The 19246-nt window shown below is 32.4% G+C and overlaps 1 protein-coding gene across 1 annotated transcript in view; it reads right to left on the reverse strand.

Moving 5' to 3' along the window:
- TTN (titin) overlaps nucleotides 1-19246 on the reverse strand; it is a 289480-nt gene that overhangs the window by 147999 nt on the left and 122235 nt on the right. The window contains exons 112-144 of the mRNA XM_055119737.1: nucleotides 18562-18618; nucleotides 18121-18198; nucleotides 17888-17965; nucleotides 17198-17284; nucleotides 16891-16971; nucleotides 15844-15921; nucleotides 15392-15466; nucleotides 13201-13284; nucleotides 12907-12987; nucleotides 12686-12766; nucleotides 12435-12518; nucleotides 12072-12173; nucleotides 11379-11501; nucleotides 9888-9968; nucleotides 9623-9700; nucleotides 9169-9252; nucleotides 8919-9002; nucleotides 8554-8637; nucleotides 8250-8333; nucleotides 7466-7546; nucleotides 6869-7072; nucleotides 5575-5649; nucleotides 5303-5377; nucleotides 4985-5077; nucleotides 4169-4246; nucleotides 3823-3975; nucleotides 3540-3623; nucleotides 3285-3362; nucleotides 2719-2802; nucleotides 2386-2469; nucleotides 2094-2177; nucleotides 1631-1879; nucleotides 103-177 (exon numbers count right to left, since the gene is read on the reverse strand). Coding sequence (XP_054975712.1) covers nucleotides 103-177; nucleotides 1631-1879; nucleotides 2094-2177; nucleotides 2386-2469; nucleotides 2719-2802; nucleotides 3285-3362; nucleotides 3540-3623; nucleotides 3823-3975; nucleotides 4169-4246; nucleotides 4985-5077; nucleotides 5303-5377; nucleotides 5575-5649; nucleotides 6869-7072; nucleotides 7466-7546; nucleotides 8250-8333; nucleotides 8554-8637; nucleotides 8919-9002; nucleotides 9169-9252; nucleotides 9623-9700; nucleotides 9888-9968; nucleotides 11379-11501; nucleotides 12072-12173; nucleotides 12435-12518; nucleotides 12686-12766; nucleotides 12907-12987; nucleotides 13201-13284; nucleotides 15392-15466; nucleotides 15844-15921; nucleotides 16891-16971; nucleotides 17198-17284; nucleotides 17888-17965; nucleotides 18121-18198; nucleotides 18562-18618 — 3081 coding nt within the window. The remainder of the gene's footprint in view (nucleotides 1-102; nucleotides 178-1630; nucleotides 1880-2093; nucleotides 2178-2385; nucleotides 2470-2718; nucleotides 2803-3284; nucleotides 3363-3539; nucleotides 3624-3822; nucleotides 3976-4168; nucleotides 4247-4984; nucleotides 5078-5302; nucleotides 5378-5574; nucleotides 5650-6868; nucleotides 7073-7465; nucleotides 7547-8249; nucleotides 8334-8553; nucleotides 8638-8918; nucleotides 9003-9168; nucleotides 9253-9622; nucleotides 9701-9887; nucleotides 9969-11378; nucleotides 11502-12071; nucleotides 12174-12434; nucleotides 12519-12685; nucleotides 12767-12906; nucleotides 12988-13200; nucleotides 13285-15391; nucleotides 15467-15843; nucleotides 15922-16890; nucleotides 16972-17197; nucleotides 17285-17887; nucleotides 17966-18120; nucleotides 18199-18561; nucleotides 18619-19246) is intronic.

Consider the following 19246-nt stretch of genomic DNA (forward strand, 5'->3'; position numbering starts at 1 on the left):
AATATAAGTTATGTTAATAAACTTGGAAACAGGACATTTGGACTTTTACAGTGAGGAAAGAAATAACAGTATCTGTTTTATAGTATTTGGGAAGAGGAGTACCTGGAGCAGGAGGAGCCTCCTCCTTCTTGGGAATGGTCACTTTCTTCTCTGGTGCTTTCTTCTTAACCTCAGGAACTTTAAAGACATTGTTTTGTGATAAGAAATCATTGTGACGGACAAAGAATGAGAGAAAACAAGAACACTCCACAAAAAGAAAGACCAACATGCAATAGTGACTGTAGACAGAAATCTAATGATAAACTGGTAACCTGAGTGCTATCACCTGATTAGTTTGTGGACCTGGGATCAGCAACCCCTTTGAATATTCAAGTTTGTTTGATGTAATTTCATCCATTTAAATCTTACTAGCAATCAAATCATCCTCCATTTTTATTTCAGAGGTATATGTGAATTCTTAAATCTAATAAAGAATTAGTATCACCATTTCACTGAGTATATGACCATTTTATCCTGATGATAAAGAAGTATTTATTTTAAGTTGTGATATCTAATCTTTCTGCAAAAGACTAAATCTTAAGTCATAAATATATTTACCATGTTCTGTATTATGAGTTGATTGAGTATAGTGACTGTGGCTACATTCATTCAGTGAGAGTATTATCTGAACACAAAAATCCAAATTGAAGCTAAGATTGGTTTAAAAACTTAATTAGGGCAAGTTAAAAATCTAGGGATAAAATAAAAACCTGGTGAGCTGCCATTTATATGCCTGTATCAGAAGATAAGAACTATTATTCAGTTCAAAATGTACATTGACTTTCTTTTTTCTTTTTATCCTGATGTTATAAAGGTATTGAATACAAAGGATGAAAGGATGAAATTTAGAAGGTTTATCTATCATATTTAAGTAACAATTTTTGATATTAAATTTAGCTTTGTAAAATATTTATATACAAATTATGTTTAATAAAGTCATAAGAATTTAAGTAGAACTTCTGGGGCAATTCTAGGAGAACATTTTCTTTCATCCTTTTTCTTAAATATTGCTTTGCATTCATGAAAAATAGATAATATGTTACTAAACATTTTTAGAAGTGAAAATGTGATTTTCACTTTATAAACAAATTTGTCCCTAAACCCAGTATTGCCAAAATTTTTCTGGTGATGTTACAGATGAAAATATGTATTTTCTAGGGAAATATACCTTTGGGTTGTGGTGGTTCCACTTTTTTAGGAGCAGGAACAGGGACTTTCTTCTCAGGTATAGGTTTCTTAGGCACTTCAGGCACTTGAAAACATTCATTTAAAACATTAAAATCATGCACACAGTATTAAAATAAAGACATATACATACATATATACATATATTTTACATATACATGTAAAACAAAAAGAAAACAGAATAAGACCACAATCTAGGAAAAACATTTCACATCATAAAATGTGAAGACACTCAGATAATTTACAAAAAGCAGCTACATAAAACAGGTAATAAAAAAAGCACATATATATGGACTGTTTCTATGAAGAGTAAGATGTAAGAGTAAGACATAGACATTGGGAATGAGCAAGAAGGTGGAATTCAACATGAAGAAGACTTTGATTATTCTAAGAAGAGCTGCTGTACCTCGTGTAGGTACTGGCACTTGCGGCTTAACTTCTGGAAGAATTTCTTCCTCAGACACAGCTTCTTCCTCTGCTGCAAATTCTTCCTCTTCAGGAGGAACTTCCTCTTCCTCTGATGGAATTTCTTCCTCAGGTAGAACTTCTTCTTCCTCAGGTGGAAGTTCCTCTTCAAGTGTAATTTCTTCTTCAAATACTGCCTCTTCCTGGAGTGTAGCTATTGGGACTGCAACTGTCTCACGTTTCTTTGGTACTTTAAAGATAATTTTTAAAAAAAATTTGTAATAAGAATTACTTTAATGTATACTATTTCAAGCAATGGGATAACATCAAAAGCAGATGTCTGTCGTCAAAGCACATGTATTATCATGTTAAAAGTAGATATTATAAGCATTAATCAAAATTAGTAGGCTGAAGTATACCAGTAAGTTTTCCTTTTTGCTCTGGTTCTATAAGAGATAAAGTACCTTTGGGTGGTGGAGCTTCCACTTTTTTGGTAACAGGTGTTGGTTCTTTCTCTTTGGGGATAAGCTTCTTAGGCACCTCTGGTACTTTAAAGATATTATTTGTTGTTAATAATGAGTTCTTTTAATGTCTTTTAAAAATAAATTGCAAAAAGAATAATGGTGTACCTGACTTCTAAAAAGATGTGATGTGACGTTTTTAAACTATATAATATTATGGGGAAATTTGTAAGTACATATAGATATGTAACTAATGTTTTATTTCCCATGTACTTTGAATAACAAAGGGATATACCTTTTGCAGGAGGAGCTTCTGCTTTCTTGGGAGCAGGAACTGGTACCTTCTTCTCAGGTACAAGCTTCTTGGGTACTTCTGGGACTTTAAAGAAATTATTTACAGAAAAACATTATACAATATAAAAATTTTACTCTAAGTACAGTCTCAAAAAATTAAGATAAAAAAATGGATGACCAGAGAGTTGTATGAAGCATTATTTTAAAAATAATCTCTTTTTTTTTGTAAAAGAAAAAAAATTGCATCTCTAAAGAGAATGGGATTGAATTGATTAATTTTACATTTGGATTAAAATTTGAAATTAAAATTTTGAGACACTGTTAGCTCATGTACCTTTGGCAGGCGGTTCTTCCACCTTCTTAGGAGCTGGTGCTGGCACTTTCTCCTCTGGTACAGGTTTCTTGGGTACTTCAGGAACTTTAAAGATACCAAATGAGATTAGTGTCACATTTTCCATTTGTGTACAAAAATCAAGTTATTGTAGGCTTTAATTTGTACATCATTGATATCAATTTCATTTTAAGGTAGAAAATAATAATGATATCCACAAAGGCCAGAAAAACATACAAAATTAAAATAAAAACACTGAAAAAGCAGACTAGTAATAAAGACAACACAGAATGACAGGTAAATTGTGATTCTATTCATTTTGCTACTACAATAAGAATCCTTTTTACACAAGAGTATTACACTAAAGAGGAAGAGCTAAGGATTAAGTATCAGCATGATTCAATGACAAAAGTCAGAGATGGTAATTGCTCCTGTAAGCAAAAATGTGGTCCTTGTATAGTATTGATATGTAAATCTCATCCGTAGGAAAAGCAATGATATTGCTCACCAAGTTATATTACATGGACAGGTTATTAATGATCTCACTGAAGGATTATAAAGAGGTGTACCTTTAGCTGGTGGAGCTTTCTCTTTTTTAGGGGTAGGCACAGGCACTTTCTCCTCTGGCTTCTTTGGAATTTCAGGCACTTTAAAGATATTATTTTTGTGTAAGTTCTAAGTACTAGTCACAGCACATCCAAACAAAGCACAGTTAACATTTCTAATGACAGATACACAAAGACTTTGAATTCAGTAGATAGTTAATTTAGTATGTTCAGATTAAGGTTTTTATATACCCATGATAAGAGTGAGAGATCATATACCTTTTGCTGGTGGGGCTTCCTTCTTTTGAGGAACAGGAGTAGGTTTCTTCTCTTCTGGAACATGTTTCTTGGGTATCTCAGGCACTTTAAAGATATTAAGAATTTTGGAAATGTGGAAAAGATATAACATTGAAAATCAACTGTAGAAACTATATCATCTAACAGTGGTTCTAAAATATGTGGATTCGGTGGTAAATGCTAAAGTACCCCAGAGTCTGATCAAATTAAACACCCAGACTGCAAATATGCTATGGTGTATGCCTTTTCAGAAGATATAATCTACCTTTGGCTGGTATAACTGGAACAACTTCCTCTTCAGTTACAAGTTCCTCTTCCTCATAAAGGTATTCTTCTTCATGGTATTCCTCTACTTGGCTTACAACTTCCTCTTCAAAGGCTTCTTCTTCTAGTTCTTGTCTTTTTGATACTTCTGGCATTTTAAAGATATTATTTTTAGATTGAATATTTTCCAATCATTCAATAAAGTTAAAGATATTATTGGAACATAGCCATTGGTACAGAAGAATAGGCTTTACTGTGCCCAGAGAAGAACTTTACACATAGAACTGAACATAAATTTATGACAAATGAAGACAAACAAACACATTTAAAAGAGTAATATTAGGTACCTCTAACATGCGTAGATACTTCTTTTTTAGGAACAGGAACTTTTTCTTCTGTGACAACCCTCTTGGGCTTCATGGGCACTTGAAATATTAAGTGTAAGGACATTTTATTGCCAGAAACAGGATACCTGGTCAATGTTTTCTTTGTTTCATTAAAATTTTTTTTATAAGTGCCTCTCCTGTGAGAGAAGCCTGTGACCTAATTTTTTACTTATGAGAAACTTTTTATTTTCCATGGAATAGTTCAATATGTTTCAGAATCATAAGCATGCAGAAGTACTGATGTAAATCCTAGATTGTAAAGTTGAAATGTGAAATGGTGTTTATTGTCTTGGTATCTCTGCTCATAGAAAACATCCTTTAAAGAAATACCAAGTTTGCTTTTTGAATAAATATACCTTCTGAAATGGCGAGAATTTACTTCATGCTTTATACATAAAAGTAGAAAAAATAACTAGATCCTGCATAAACACTTAAAAAATAATTCTCAGATAAGTACATATAGTTGTAGTGAATCAATTTAGATGAAAAGTGTACTAAATGGCAGGTCAATTGAAATACAAGGAGTATATATGAGTAGCACATCGCTATTGAATGAAAGGCTGCATATATATTTTGGGATAATTTTTATCTATGTTTATAGATTTTATTATTAGAGGAAACATCTTTTTATCCTATATATGCATATATATACTTTTTAAAAACAAGCAATATCCTCTTAAAGAATATCTAAAAAGGCAAAAAACAATGAAGTAAAACAAAAACATTGAGAACTAGCTTAATTTTTAAAAAGACAATGTAGGAAGGAAATTATTATACCTTTAGCAGCTGGTTCAGTCACCTGCTCTTTTTCACGTTTGGTAATTGAAATGTGTATTTTTTCCTCAACAACTTTCTTTGATTCTTCAGTCACTTTAAAGATATTATTAAAGACTATTATAACCAACCACATACATATTGTTTAAGTGAAATTATACACATAAAAAAACTTTAAAATGGACGAGTCAGAACCAGAACCAGAACAATACATCAACAAAACAAAAACAAAAACCAAAGACCAACAGACAAAGTTATGTGCATCAGCTAATGCACATAAATGGCAAAGATGTTTTTGGTAGTTACCACTTTGCAATGTACCTTTTGGTGGTAGAGGTTTGAGTTTCTTAAAAATGATCTCTGGGGCTTTTTCTTCAGGAACAGCTTTCTTCGGCACTTTAAAATACCAATATTAACAAATTACAAACCCTGAACCAGATATTTTTAAGAGTATTAAGAACAAAAAGTCAAGAAACATGATGTATGACATATTACCAAAAACACACAGTTTAAAGTACAACAGCTATTTATTGTATGACAGATACACAGGACACACAGATCTCTCAGAACTGACAGATACTGGGTTACTTTACCTTTAGTTGTTGGCACCTTTGGTTTTTTGGTAACCAGTTCTTGCACAGGCTTTGCTGGGATAGGTTTCTCAGGTTCTTGAAAAGTACATACAGGGAATGTAATGTTAGACATTAGAATATAAATTTTAAAAAGACATCTTAAATGGACTCAAAAGAATTAGGCTTGTCAAGCCTGTATTCTCATTCCCTTTCCGTTCCCTCACATCTTTCTGGATACATTACAATAAAACTATCTTGCTTCACAAAAAGATGGACTAAAAGAATTAAAACAGGGGCTGGAGTGATAGCACAGCGGTAGGGCGTTTGCCTTGCACGTGGCCGACCGGGGTTTGATTCCCAGCATCCCATATGGTCCCCTGAGCACCACCAGGGGTAATTCCTGAGTGCAGAGCCAGGAATAACCCCTGTGCATTGCCGGGTGTGACCCAAAAAGCAAAAAGCAAAAAATAATTAAAATAGTTTATCCCCTATTTACACTGTAGCATAAGCTTTAAGGATGAGTGAAAATCAGAGGTCCAAGCAGAATATGGTCTAAATAGACATAAACAAAGATATTATGCCCTTTCTGTCTTGCCATTTACTTCAAATAGGTAATTGCACTTGTGTCCTTCATATTAAAATTCTAATTTCACTTAAGGAAAGAAAATCGTTGTTAAAACTCTCCTCTATACAATAGTGGTTTCCAATGTTACCCCTAAAACTACATAAAGTATCTTCAAACTTAGGTTATGAAACATGAGAAAATAAGGGAATTGTATTAATTTATTTAAAATATCCAATACAAATATTTAATGAAATAAATAAAATTCCTTGACAAAGAGCTGTGCCTTGTATTTGTAATTCATTAAATAAACACAAGTGCTGTGTGAGACTTTTGATTTTTTTAAAGTTGTCTCTGTCAACTTCATTGGTGACAACATCCAAAGCAGTGTATTTTATCTACTGACTGTCATGCTTGGTAATAACAAAATACAGAATAAGAGATGTCCAGAAATGCTTAATCATGTACTGGAATGACTGGGGTCAAGCTAAGACCAAACCCATAACCTTCTGGAAGAAGAAACCGAAGAACTATTGATTCTTTGTGTGTAAGAAAAATAATAGAGAAAAACGATTAAAACAATAACCTTTAAATTTATATTCCCCCAACCATAGAATTTAGTCTTAGAAAAAATTCTAAATTTGCCAAAAAAGAATTTTTCCTAAATCCTATTAGGTATCAAAGTTTTTAATCCTATTCTCCTGGAATTTGCATGTATTTAACATGGTTTCAGGTTTATAGTTTTACCCATACCTGTGATATATTCTTCATGCTCTTTATATTCTTCATAATGTTCGCGTTCTTCATATTCATCATACTGGTCATATTCTTCTGTAGGTTCATACTCCTCATATTCTTTATATTCTTCGTATTCCACATATTCCTCTTCTCGTTGTACTGAAACAGTTTCTTCTTCTTGGGTATAAGACCATTCTTTCTCCTCTGCAACAATTACTTCTAGAATGATATTGATAACAGGCAGCAGTTTACTTGAGACCCACATAGAGATGATATTGACAGGGTTCTCTGTGGTGCCAGGGATTGAACCCAAGGCCTTACACTTGAATGGCCAGTGCTCTGATGCTAAATGTTCTAATGCTAAACTACAATCCCAACTGACAATGTGCTTTAATTTAATTTCTTGATAATTATCTCATATAATCTTTATGGGAGTCCAACTGACCTTTCTGGTCAAGGTATCACAGACTGTAAATTTGGCCTCAAATGTTAGATTACTTGCTTTTAGAAAACAGTAAATCAATTAAAGAGAGGAGCTAAATTAGGAAGTAGTAGGTAAAATGTTAAGAATTTTCATGTTTCTTTTTATTATTTGATTAAAGAATAATATACCTTTAGTGCGATGAGGTTCTCTTTTTGGAATTTCAGTCAATACCTTTTCTTCTTTAACAGCTCTTTTCTTGATCTCAATCACTTTGAAAAGAATAATTATTAAAAATCAATTGCAAGATTCTGAACAAATCTGTGTTAAGAGAGATTACGTACCAACAACCCAAAGACAAAGATGACTATAACTGTGACAGTATTTTTTTTGTTTAAATGCTATTAAATACCAGTAGATTTCACAATAAGAATTTGTAACATACATGTGAATACTTTTTTAAAACTCAGAAAGCTTCGAAGATAGTGAATAAATTTAGGAAGATCATATTATTTATAAGAAATTCATTAAAAATCTAGATCGCATAAACAATGACAATCATGCATTAGACAGAAATTTATGTTACACAAAGTCCTTCACATTAATAGTAAGGTATTTTCTTCATTTCTACTGACACTGTAGAAACATCAAGATTTTAAAAATTCTAAATTTCATTAAAGATTACCATATAAAGAAAGCTTGAGGTAGATGAAAGTACAGACAAATAAAGACATAATAGAAGACAAATGCTTTCCAAGGAAAAATTACACATATCTAAGAGGAGGACTTTACAATTTTTTTAAAAAACACAGTACTTTCTGGTATCAGAAAAGTGTAGTTCTGAAGTAGTATGAAATAGCATGGACATATTACTTCATAATGTCCATTTAAACTATTTTTATTAATAACTTTAATTTCAGTAGATTGATTTCAATCCCTACATGCTTATTTTGATTTCTAAAAGAGATGGTATACCTTTTGTGGGTAGTTCCTCCTCTTTTTTAGGCTTAAGTTTTAGAACTTTTTCTTCTGGGACAGCTCTCTTGGGTTCTTCTGGCACTTTAAAGACAGATTTCAATTTAAAGAACTATTTCCCTCATCCAAACCACAAAAAAATGACAGTCATTGAACAATCACACAAACATAAAAGACTACATATTTATCATATTAAACATAAAATAACAATTATAACACTGACAATAGGAATCAATGCCCATAACCAATGTGAGTGATAGAGTAGGTTAAATACAATATTCTAAGCATTGAAAGCCCCATGTACCTCTTGTTCTTGGAGGTTCCTCTTTTTTAGTTACAGCAATATGTACTTTTTCTTCCTGGGTAATTTGCATGTGCTTCTCAGTCACTTAAAAAATAATTTTAGGGTTAGGGAGCTATATTACTCAAAGTGGAATTTAAAAAAATATACTAGCCAGAAAGTACTGTGATTTTACAGTATAACCGTCTACAAGGTACAGACATATACACTTCACAACAGGCTATACACTGTCCACAGACAAGAAAATAATACACATTGCCACCAACATATACCAGTAATCTTCAAATAAAAGGTTTGACCCAAGGACAGCAACAAGAGGACAAAAGACAGGACTTGTTTCTCAATTTTGTGCCAGGGAATTTGTTTACCTTTGGTTGGGGGAGGTTCTTCTATCTTAGCCACTTTTGGAAGAGCCCTTTTCTCTGGAACTGGTTTCTTTGGTTCTTCTGGCACTTAAAAGATATCAGGCAACCCAAGTCAAACATACTATTTAAAAACTTAAACAAAGACACACTTATTTTTTTTGGTCCTTATTATAAAAATGTGGAGACTATGTGGATAGTAATTTAAGATTAAAAAGACAAACATTATTCAGGAATAAACGAAACCCCAAAATACCTTTGGCTGGGAGAACTTTTTCCTTTTTAGGAACTGCAGCAGGAATTTTCTTTTCTGGCACAGTTTTCTTAGGTACTTCAGGAACTTTAAGAAAAAGTGAGGTTTATAATGTTACCATGTGATATGGAAGATGTGACCTTTGGAGCAAAGAACTCACTATTCAGACTGCACAGATATTAACGACTATGTCTAGCAAATGTCCTTGATCTCAATGCAGAAATGCAGAAACTATTCAGTATGCTTTGTTAGGTTATGTTTTCAGCTCTGGGTACCATTTCTTTATATGGAAAAAATTTTGAACATTGCCAGACCTGAAAAAATAGCTACTAAATAAAAGTGCTCTGCTTTTGAATTGAGTGAGCCTATGATTGTTGACAAAAAATGTTGGTTGTTACTGAAGAAAAGGAATTATTACAACTATTAAGATAAATGACTTTTTGAGGGAATATTGTACCTTTAGCTGGTGGAGGTTCCTCTATCTTAGCAGGAATTTTCGGTTTAGGTATGATTTTCTTCTCAAGCTTCTCAGGCACTTGAAAAGATTATAAAATATACTTGTAGAAATGTATTTTTTAAAAGTGAAATTTGAAGAATCTTTTCATTTTAATATAACAATTATCAACACTTACAATACAGACAATAAATTAATTAAAGAGAATATAAAGAATAACACAAGCCAAATACACATAAGGCTAAAATTAATTTCAGAACTGATATACCTTCAATTGTTTCAGCTTCTACTCTCTTAGATATAAAATGCAGTTTTTCTTCCACAACATATTCTTCAGGCTCTTCCGTCACTTTAAAGACATGAATTTTAAAGAACGTAAACTATAGAGTTTTCTACGTTTAGTCTTAGCTATAAGTTATTACTTCAAAGAGTTATTTAAAAGTTCAATAAGTATCAAGTCCCTACTCATCCCCTTTTTTAAATACGAAAAAAGTATGTTTTAAATCAAAACTCATGCCTTAAGAAAGAATTTAAGATGTTTAAACTTAATTGCAATAAAGATGGTAATGCTTGTAGTCAGAAGAGCAGAACAAGTACAAGACATAATATCTAGATTAAGAACACAAGAGTTTGAAGATAAATTTCAAAAAGAAGAAACACAAGACCACTCTAGACTGGAACACATTGGGGCAGAAACATACTTGAGGAATCAAAAATAGGTTTATAAGAAAGAAAAGATCTATACAACATAAGAAAAATATACAGAGGACATGGAAACAAGCTTTCTCCTTCACTTGTGTGGGGAAAGATGTGGTAGAAAAGAATCTTCATGAGAATTTTGAATCTTTGTACATTGTTGAATAGTGTATAGAAAAATCAAGTTACAAGTAATCTCATTATAATATTTTCTCCCTAAACATTTTGGGCTTAATGAAAGCAGAAAATACCAAAAAATGTCTCATAACTAAATTCTACAGTACCAAAGAAATTTATAATATGGAACATCAAAGGCTGAAATCCGATTCAGATTTCTCTTTAGTGGACAGGCAAATTAAAGTTCTCAGAAAAGATCTTACTGATATATACTTCAGCTAAAATAACTAATATTAGCAGCAAACCTAATATTATTTAATTTATTATAAAGGATTTCAACAATGAAATAAATCATTTCATCCAATACTTTAAAAACTACTATAGAGAGCCAGCATTATTAGATATGGGAAAATCTGATAATAAATTAACCTACCATTATGCAATTATTTTTTTCATACATGAAAAAACAGAAAGTCTTATGTATTCATTGCTTAACTCTCAAGTATGGCCTTGATTTTTACCTGGACTTAAATAAGATAACATAATTTGTGGTTTGTTTTAAAATTTTGAATCAAGACTTAAGAATAAGTTGTACTATCAAAACAACTTTGTTTGCCTGAGTTTTAGATTTTAGATTATCGAGTAAAGATCATGTCAATGCATCATACTGCAATCAAGTCCTGTCAAAAGAAAGGACAAATATATATGTAGTTATCTACCTGCTTAGTCATCTATTAATATGAAACCTTCTCTACCTCACTGCTATACAGTCAAGTAAGAGGTCATATATATGATATACTTCATTGTCTACTCCCTAGCTGTGTGTTTTAATAAAATGATTAATGAAGCCATTATAAATTCACTGAATTTGCTTCATTTTCATTAATCTGATAAGTAATCTGTGAAATAAAACTGCTAATCATCATCTCTAGCTTATTTGCATTACCTTCATATTCTGTAACCTCCACTTCTTCCTCCTCCTCCTCCTCCTCTCTTTCCTCTTCTCTATACACTGAAACAGATACTCTTTCCTCTTCTTCAGAATAACTCCATTCCTCCTCTGCAGATACTTTAAAATATAAGGTTAAATTTATATTAAGCCACTGAAAGATTTAATTAGCCAGAATGATCATTACTCTTTTTTTGCTTATTGAGTGGCTCATACTGCATCCTCAATACAAGACGGAGAGTTGATTTAAGATGAGGGGTGAGGAGCCAGGGTGATAGTACAGAGGGTAGGGCATGCCTTGAATGTGACCAATCCAGGTTTGATTTCTGGCACCCCATGTAGTCCCCTCAATCCTACTAAAAATGATCCCTGATTGCAGAGCCAGGAGTAAAGCCCTGAAAACTGCTGGGTGTGGCTCTATATCTACCTTTAATAATAACAACAATGAAAAAAAAGAAGAGGGGGATCACAATTTTCCCTATTATATAATAAAATTTCACATTTTCAGGAAAGAAATCATTCACTTTAATAGAATGACGCAGAATTAATATGGACACAAAAGACAGCCTCAGAAGACTGGAAGTGGACTCTAATAAAGCCAACCTCTGAGGCAAACTCACTTCTGGACTCAAGACAAGACAATGATGAAACACACACAAGCTTATTCCTCCGCTCACTCCCATTCTGTACCTTCATGCCGTGTGACTTCCACTCTGTGAGGAACTGTCATGGAGCGTTTTTCTTCTGCAACAAATCTTTTTTCTTCTACCACAGTTTTCTTAGAAACTTCAGCTTTAAAAAAGCATTAAAGTTGGAAATTTTAAAATTCACAGTTCTCTCCCTAGAGGCTCCCTAGAGTTTGCGTGAGATTTTGTGTGGATTCCACACTTGCATTAGCAAAATGCGAAACAAGTCACATGTCACAAAAGTTACATGTACACACACAGCTTTTATCTGGAGAATCCAAGAGTATAAGACGAAAATTGGTAGGAAAAAAAAGATAAGAATTTACAAGCTCCAAGATTTGGGGCAGAGTCTTGAGACAAATCCTACCTCGGGGAGGAGGAGCTTTCTTAGCAACAGGAACTGGGACTGGTACTTTCTCCTCTGGAACAGGTTTCTTAGGCAGAGCTGGCACTTTAGAAACATACACTTTTAGAACTTTAGTGTCATCACATGGATGCCCAACACAAAACACAGATATGCACCACATTATCTTCATGTTACAAAACCAACAAAACTATCATTTGCCTTGGAACTTAGTGTTAAAAAGATAGTTTGTAAGGAAGATGAAGAGACAATACCTTTTGGTGGTGGGGCTTCTTCTTCTTTCTGAGGAACTGGTCTTTTTCCTTCAGGAACTTTCTTCTTTGGAATTTCTGGCATAGAAAGGATAGTATTTGACTTAAAGTTCTCAAAAATGCAGAATAAATGAGCAATGTAGAACTTGCAGACCCATTAAAGAAAACATGCAATTAGGGTAACTTGAAGGAAAGACAAGATAATTTCATGGAGATGGGATTACCTGCTGGTGGTGGAGATTCCTCTCTTTGTGTAACAATCATTATTTTCTCTTCTGTGACAACCTTCTTCTGCACTTCAGGAACTTGAAAGACATGAATTTTTGAAATTGACTTTCTATTTCCCAATGTTCAGTAACATCGCAAGAAAGAAGACCCATGAGCAGACACTTTGGCTGAATTCTCACTCATAGCACAGAACATACATTCTGACTTAAACCAAATTAACAGATAAACGCAAAAATATTCTGTATTCAAGACAAAGAAATAGGCTTTCTTTACTAAGAACGTCACTGTACCTTTAGCTGGTGGAACTTCCTTTTTCTTTGCAATTGGAACAGGAACTTTTTCCTCAGGAACAGGTTTCTTTGGCATTTCTGGGACTTAAAGATTTTAAAACACAATGTTAATTCAGACACTTACTCCTTTTGTTAGTGGGCATCAGCACAAAAGCAAATATTTATATTACTCATTAATGTTGTTACAACTTTTCTATTCCTTGGCAGAATAAGGAGACAATTAACTTTAGTGTTGTGAAGGTCATAAAATGTGTCATAAGTAATGTTATAGAGGCATTAGGCAACTAAAATGGGCTACTAAATACCCCCCACCTACAAAAAAAAAGACATTTACAGAGCTCATTCCTTATACACTTGGTATGTTTTTATAAAAGCAAATTAGTAATTAAACAAACAGCATAGTGTATATAGTTTATTAAATAACATTTGTTATTTAGGAATGGAATCCATAATGCCAATAGATTTAGTTTACTGAAGACTACAAAACTAGTAGTCTTCAAAACAGTTTTATTTATGAAAATTGCTGTCTTTTTCCATTTTTGTTCTGATTTTTTTTGCCTGTCTATCGTGTACTTCAATATGAGGAAACAATTCTAAATCATATTATGGCTCTCAAACTAATGTCCCTGAGTTGATTGATTTGGGGAGGGTATTTGTAAAATAATTTGTAGGTATAAGTATATGCAACTTTTTAATGGTGCTCTGTAGTTTTCTACATGGTATCTGACCTCCCCAAGTAATATCTTGCCTTAAAGGCAATAATTGTTTTCACTTAAAATAAGATATCAACATTTTATAAAACTTCATACTTCCACAAGTGCCTTTGTAAATCTGTGTAATTACATAGGCATCCATTTATGTATGATTATACTATGTTACACATATCAGATAGGTGCAAGCAACGGTATGTATTGTTTTTATGGATAAATGAGATACATTTCTGTGTCTCCTTCAGGAACTATAAAGTCTTTGGTATTGGTCAAATTTTTGTTATTGGTAATGATAGTAATGTTGGTTTTAGTAATATGACCTTTTAATTTTTATTTTCATGTAATCATTATATTTTATGATTGTATAATTAGAAATAACTAAAAAGCATTTAACCGAAATATATGGACTGAAATTCTGAGAGTCAGTAGTTTGAATAACACAGAACCAGGTTTGATTCAGGAAGAAAACAGAAACTCTGGGTAGTCAGGCACAGTAAACATTACTAAACACTTGATCTTAGGAAGCCAGATTTCTCTGAATTTGAATGGTATTGAATTCTTGGTGAATCCCTTTCTAACTGACTACATGTGGGCAGTTTGCAGCTCCATTGTCTTACAAAAAAAGTACTGCCCGTTTCCCACTAGAAATCAAAACCAACCAACCAAAAGTAATAAGAGATTAGCATATTGGAATCCAAGCAGACCTATATGAGTATCCTATATTAAAATCTAGAAAGTTAAATAAGCAGTTGCCATATTTATGGCAAATGTTGAAATTCAATTAATATATCAAGAAAAATGGCAAAAGAAAATGCCAAAAAGTGGTATTTCCAGCTATTTCAAACTTGTCATTACTGACAGCAGTATAGTTCCAGCAGCACTGTGTACATTGTTATCAATTCAGTTCTGCCAAATTCTATGATTGTTCCTGATCAGTATCACATCATAAATCATGGAAGTGTTATATTAAGAAAACATGACATATTCTGAGGAGTGAATATTTTATTTTACTGGAAATGTGCCTGTGGAAAATCAGTTTTGTAAATACTTCTCTCCCTGAGAGGAAAGCTGTGAAATTTTCTCCTTGTTTTTAGGTCACACATTTAGGTGCTCAGGGCTGACACTTGACTCTATGGAAGAGGTCACTCCTGACAGGGCCCAGGGTACCATATTTGGAGCCAGAGATCCAACCCAGATGAGCTATGTACAAGAAAATTACCCACTGTATTATAGCTCTGCTCTTAATATATGAAAATTTAGGAAAGTAGTTTGACTCAGTTACTTCTTTTAATAATATATTCTTGATGATGCTTTGGAATGTGAATAAATATAAATAAGGCATGTCCAGAGTACAGACCAGAGCTGACAACATTTGCAATGCACAGGAAGTAAAAGACACCAATTAGGAAGATAGCATAGTACATACGAAAACTATCTAAAGCCAAGACTGACACTTGTGGCCTCTTGATCAGTTGGTATACCTTTTGAGGGAGCAGCCTCTTCCTTCTTGGGTATAGGAACTGGCTTTTTCTCTTCTGGCTCTGGTTTCTTGGGAACTTGAAGAAGTTTAAAGATAGCAATGGTGAAACAATGTTGGGAATTCTAGTCTTCTCATATATTTAAGAACATATACTAAGTAAGAGTGTAAGAATTTAGGAAGCAATATAATATGTTATATGTATGAGTGTTAAATACAGTAATATGATGGAGATGTTATTTACAGTACACGAAGCAAAGACCATATTAACCTGATGTGGTGTCTAAAACTATAAGTAATACTTAAATGACATATTATTACAAATTAACGAAGACCACAACATAGGATTATATATACACACAAATCTATCACTGATGATATTTTGTTAATACAGCATCCCACAGAAAAAAAGATACAAGAATAAAGACACTATAACTTTAAAAAATCTTATTCTACCTTTGGTTGGTGGGGGCTCCACCTTTTTAGGAGTGGGAACAGGAACCACTTCTTCTGGTTTCTTAGGTGGCTCAGGAACTTTAAAAAAAAAGGCATTTTTGAGAGATTGTTCATTTTGAAAGAAGGTACATATTGTACAAAACTTAGAGTTAAAGCAAAGAGCTGATACTTCCATTTCCTGTTCATTAATGTAAGATAATTAGGTATTAGAAATAAGGTAAAAGGAAAATGAATAAGTGGCCATTAGAAAAATGTTATATTCACTTCCAACTTCTTAGAAAAAGACATGAAAAACTCTTTTCCGAGGTGTCCATATCTGTTCCTCATATACCAACTTTAGGGAAAAACTTTAATTTTATAAAACTACTGTATTAAAGCAATTTTGCTGGATTGTCTTAAATATCTTTTGTCACTCAAATATTTAACAATTTAACTGCAAAAAATTCATCTTTTGTAGTGGCTACAATTTCTGATATCTTTAGTGGTATAGACCAGCAGACAACTAATTTTGGACAGAGTTGGACATGGAGTTTAAAAGAAATGCATAGTAATATGCGATTTAATAGTATTTACGCCATATAGCTGCAATCTATGTAAATAACCTCAGAAACATAAATAGGAAAATATCACTATATAGAAAGCAATGAGTTTCAATATTTATGGGCACACTTTTAAATATAATTTATTTAACTTATTTATATAACTTATTTTTAAATCATGAGATATTAAACCATTAGATTAAAGATTTACTGAAAATTTAATCTTAGGTGAGCTCTCCATCTATGCTCATACATATGAAGGACACCATATTTCTATTTAAATATCTGGTCAGTAAATTGTAAGTTCTCTGAACAAGGGATAAAAACCCTCCACTTCTTTTTCTGTTTCTTTTCTGTGCCTACAGTCTTCTCAGGTCTCTGTGCTATTTTTCACTCATAGAGGCTGTCGGTCTGTTGAGTGTGTGACCAAATATATGAATAGCAATAGCATTCAGATGTTGTTATGAAACTTTTAAAAGATTTTAAACTTATAACGAATCACTAATACCTTTAGATGGAGGCTGAATCTTTTTGGAAACAGCAACTTGAATTTTCTCTTCAGTAACAGTCTTCTTTTGTACCTCAGGGACTTTTAAAAGTATACAGTTTATTTATTGATATGTCATGTTGTAGGTTATAAACATAATTTACAAAGAATACTGAAATACAAATTGCAACAGTAACAAAAGATAAGTGAAAAGATAAAGATGAAGACAGAGATGCCTACATAACCACAAATTAGACAAGAAGAAGAAGGGTAAAAGTGGATCTAAGTTCTTTTCATTTGGGGGCCCCAATTCAAATTTATCTTATACCTGTGACTGACACCTCCTCCTCTGTGTGAGAAGCAAAGAACATCTTTTCTTCTGAAATAACCATCTTCTTTGTATGGACAGCCGGTACTTTAAAGAGAGTATTTCACATTAGTATTACTTTTTTGAGGATAATAGATAAAACACATAGTTCATAATCTATATCTAAGATGTTAGACATAGAATGAATGGATTAATATGATAGCTGGAGAACAAATTGACAAGAAAACAACTTCATATTAACAAGAAAAACAACTCTTATGTTTTTATCTATAGAGACAAACGACTCATGCAATTTTTATCAAACATTAAATGGGAATCAAATAGACACAACTTCTTCACATGTAATGTGTTGCCTTTTCAAATCTGTTAGATTATTCATATAAATGAAATGATGAAGAATATGATAGGCAATGGAAGATACTGCATAATAAAGTTAGTATACTACTCACTAAACACAAAACCTTCCAGAGATTAAAAAACAGTCTTTCAAAGCAAAACCAGGAATAAAACAGACTATTTCTATTTACTTTACACATACAATATGTTAAACTCCACACAAAATAGATGTTAAATAAGAATGTCTTCATCTGGATGGCTTTAGATTTGTAAATTATTTAACAATATATACACACAACTATTCACATAAGTAAGAATGTTTAAAACTTGTAGCTGAAAGTCAAAGATGGATACCTTTTACTTCAATAACTTCTTCCTGCACTGGAGTCCGAGAAGGTTTTTGTGGAACAATCTTCTTTGAAACTTCAGGTACTTAAAAAATATGTACAAATATATTTTCATAGTGAAGAATACTTATTTGTACAAAATTTAACATCTTTTAGATTAGATGAATAGTTTGTATGTGAATATATGTCATAAATAGATGACTTATGTAATGATACTAGAAATGTTTTAAATGATAATACCTTTGGTGACTTGAACTTTTTCTTCCTCCATTCTTCGAGAAGTCTTTTCAATTTTTTCAACTACTGGCTTCTTTATAACTGCAAGCATTTTAAAGAAATTGCAGTACTTTTAGAATTTCTATTAAAATACTCTTTTTAATTATATGTTTGTATATATGAAGAGGTAAAAAATTTAGAAAGAGACAAGACTGATATTCTGAATTTTAAGTACATGTTTCTGTACTTTAAGTTTTTGAATTATTTTTTATTTACCATGAAAATCTTATTTTTAAATTTTTTTTTGCATTAAATAGATTAGCCTTTGAAAATTCATTGATAAAATAAGGCTTAGAGAAGAAGTTGTGCCTATTGGATTTAGCTGGTGATTTATACATCATAGACAAACAAGCTATAATAATTATGCTGATGCTCTGATCTATTGAAATGATTCCAATTACATACCTTTAGGTGGTACTTTCTTTTCAGGTACTTTTGCTGGAATTTTTCTTTCATGCGATACTTTAATGAAAACATGGGGATAAGAAGAGACACTTAAGTAATTTAGTTCTAATAGGTGGTAGTAATTGCAAATAACATTAGCTAAGAATAGTATGTAATTTTCGATTCCTCCACCCCTCTCAGAGAGCCGGGCAAGCTACCGAGAGTATCTCGCCCACACGGCAGAGCCTGGCAAGATACCTGCGGCTTTTCCAATATGCTAAAAACAGTAACGACAAGTCTCAAAATGGAGATGTTACTGGTGCCCGCTCGAGCAAATCGATGACCAATGGGATGACAGTGACAGTGACAGTGTGAGTATGTAATTACTATAAACTTGTATATGGGATTATTATTACTAACATGATTCCAGAAGCTGGATTTCAAAAAAGGCTTAAGATGCAAGAAGACAGTAATAGTAAAAACTTGAATGACTGTATTAGAAACAGCACTTTTAATTTACTCTTAGCAAGATGACTACATAAATCAATTTAATGTTAGAGCCTAAAAGTAACTCTGAAAAATAGAATTTTAAAGTTAAGTTTTTAAAGACTATTAATCTTAGAAAATGGGAATGGTTACTGCATCTATTCCTGATAGACTGTGTATATACATAACATCCAGTGTAAACCAGATTAGTAACACTGAA

The sequence above is a fragment of the Sorex araneus genome, chromosome X (assembly GCF_027595985.1).
Source record: "Sorex araneus isolate mSorAra2 chromosome X, mSorAra2.pri, whole genome shotgun sequence".
In the NCBI taxonomy this organism is placed as follows: Eukaryota; Metazoa; Chordata; class Mammalia; order Eulipotyphla; family Soricidae; genus Sorex; species Sorex araneus.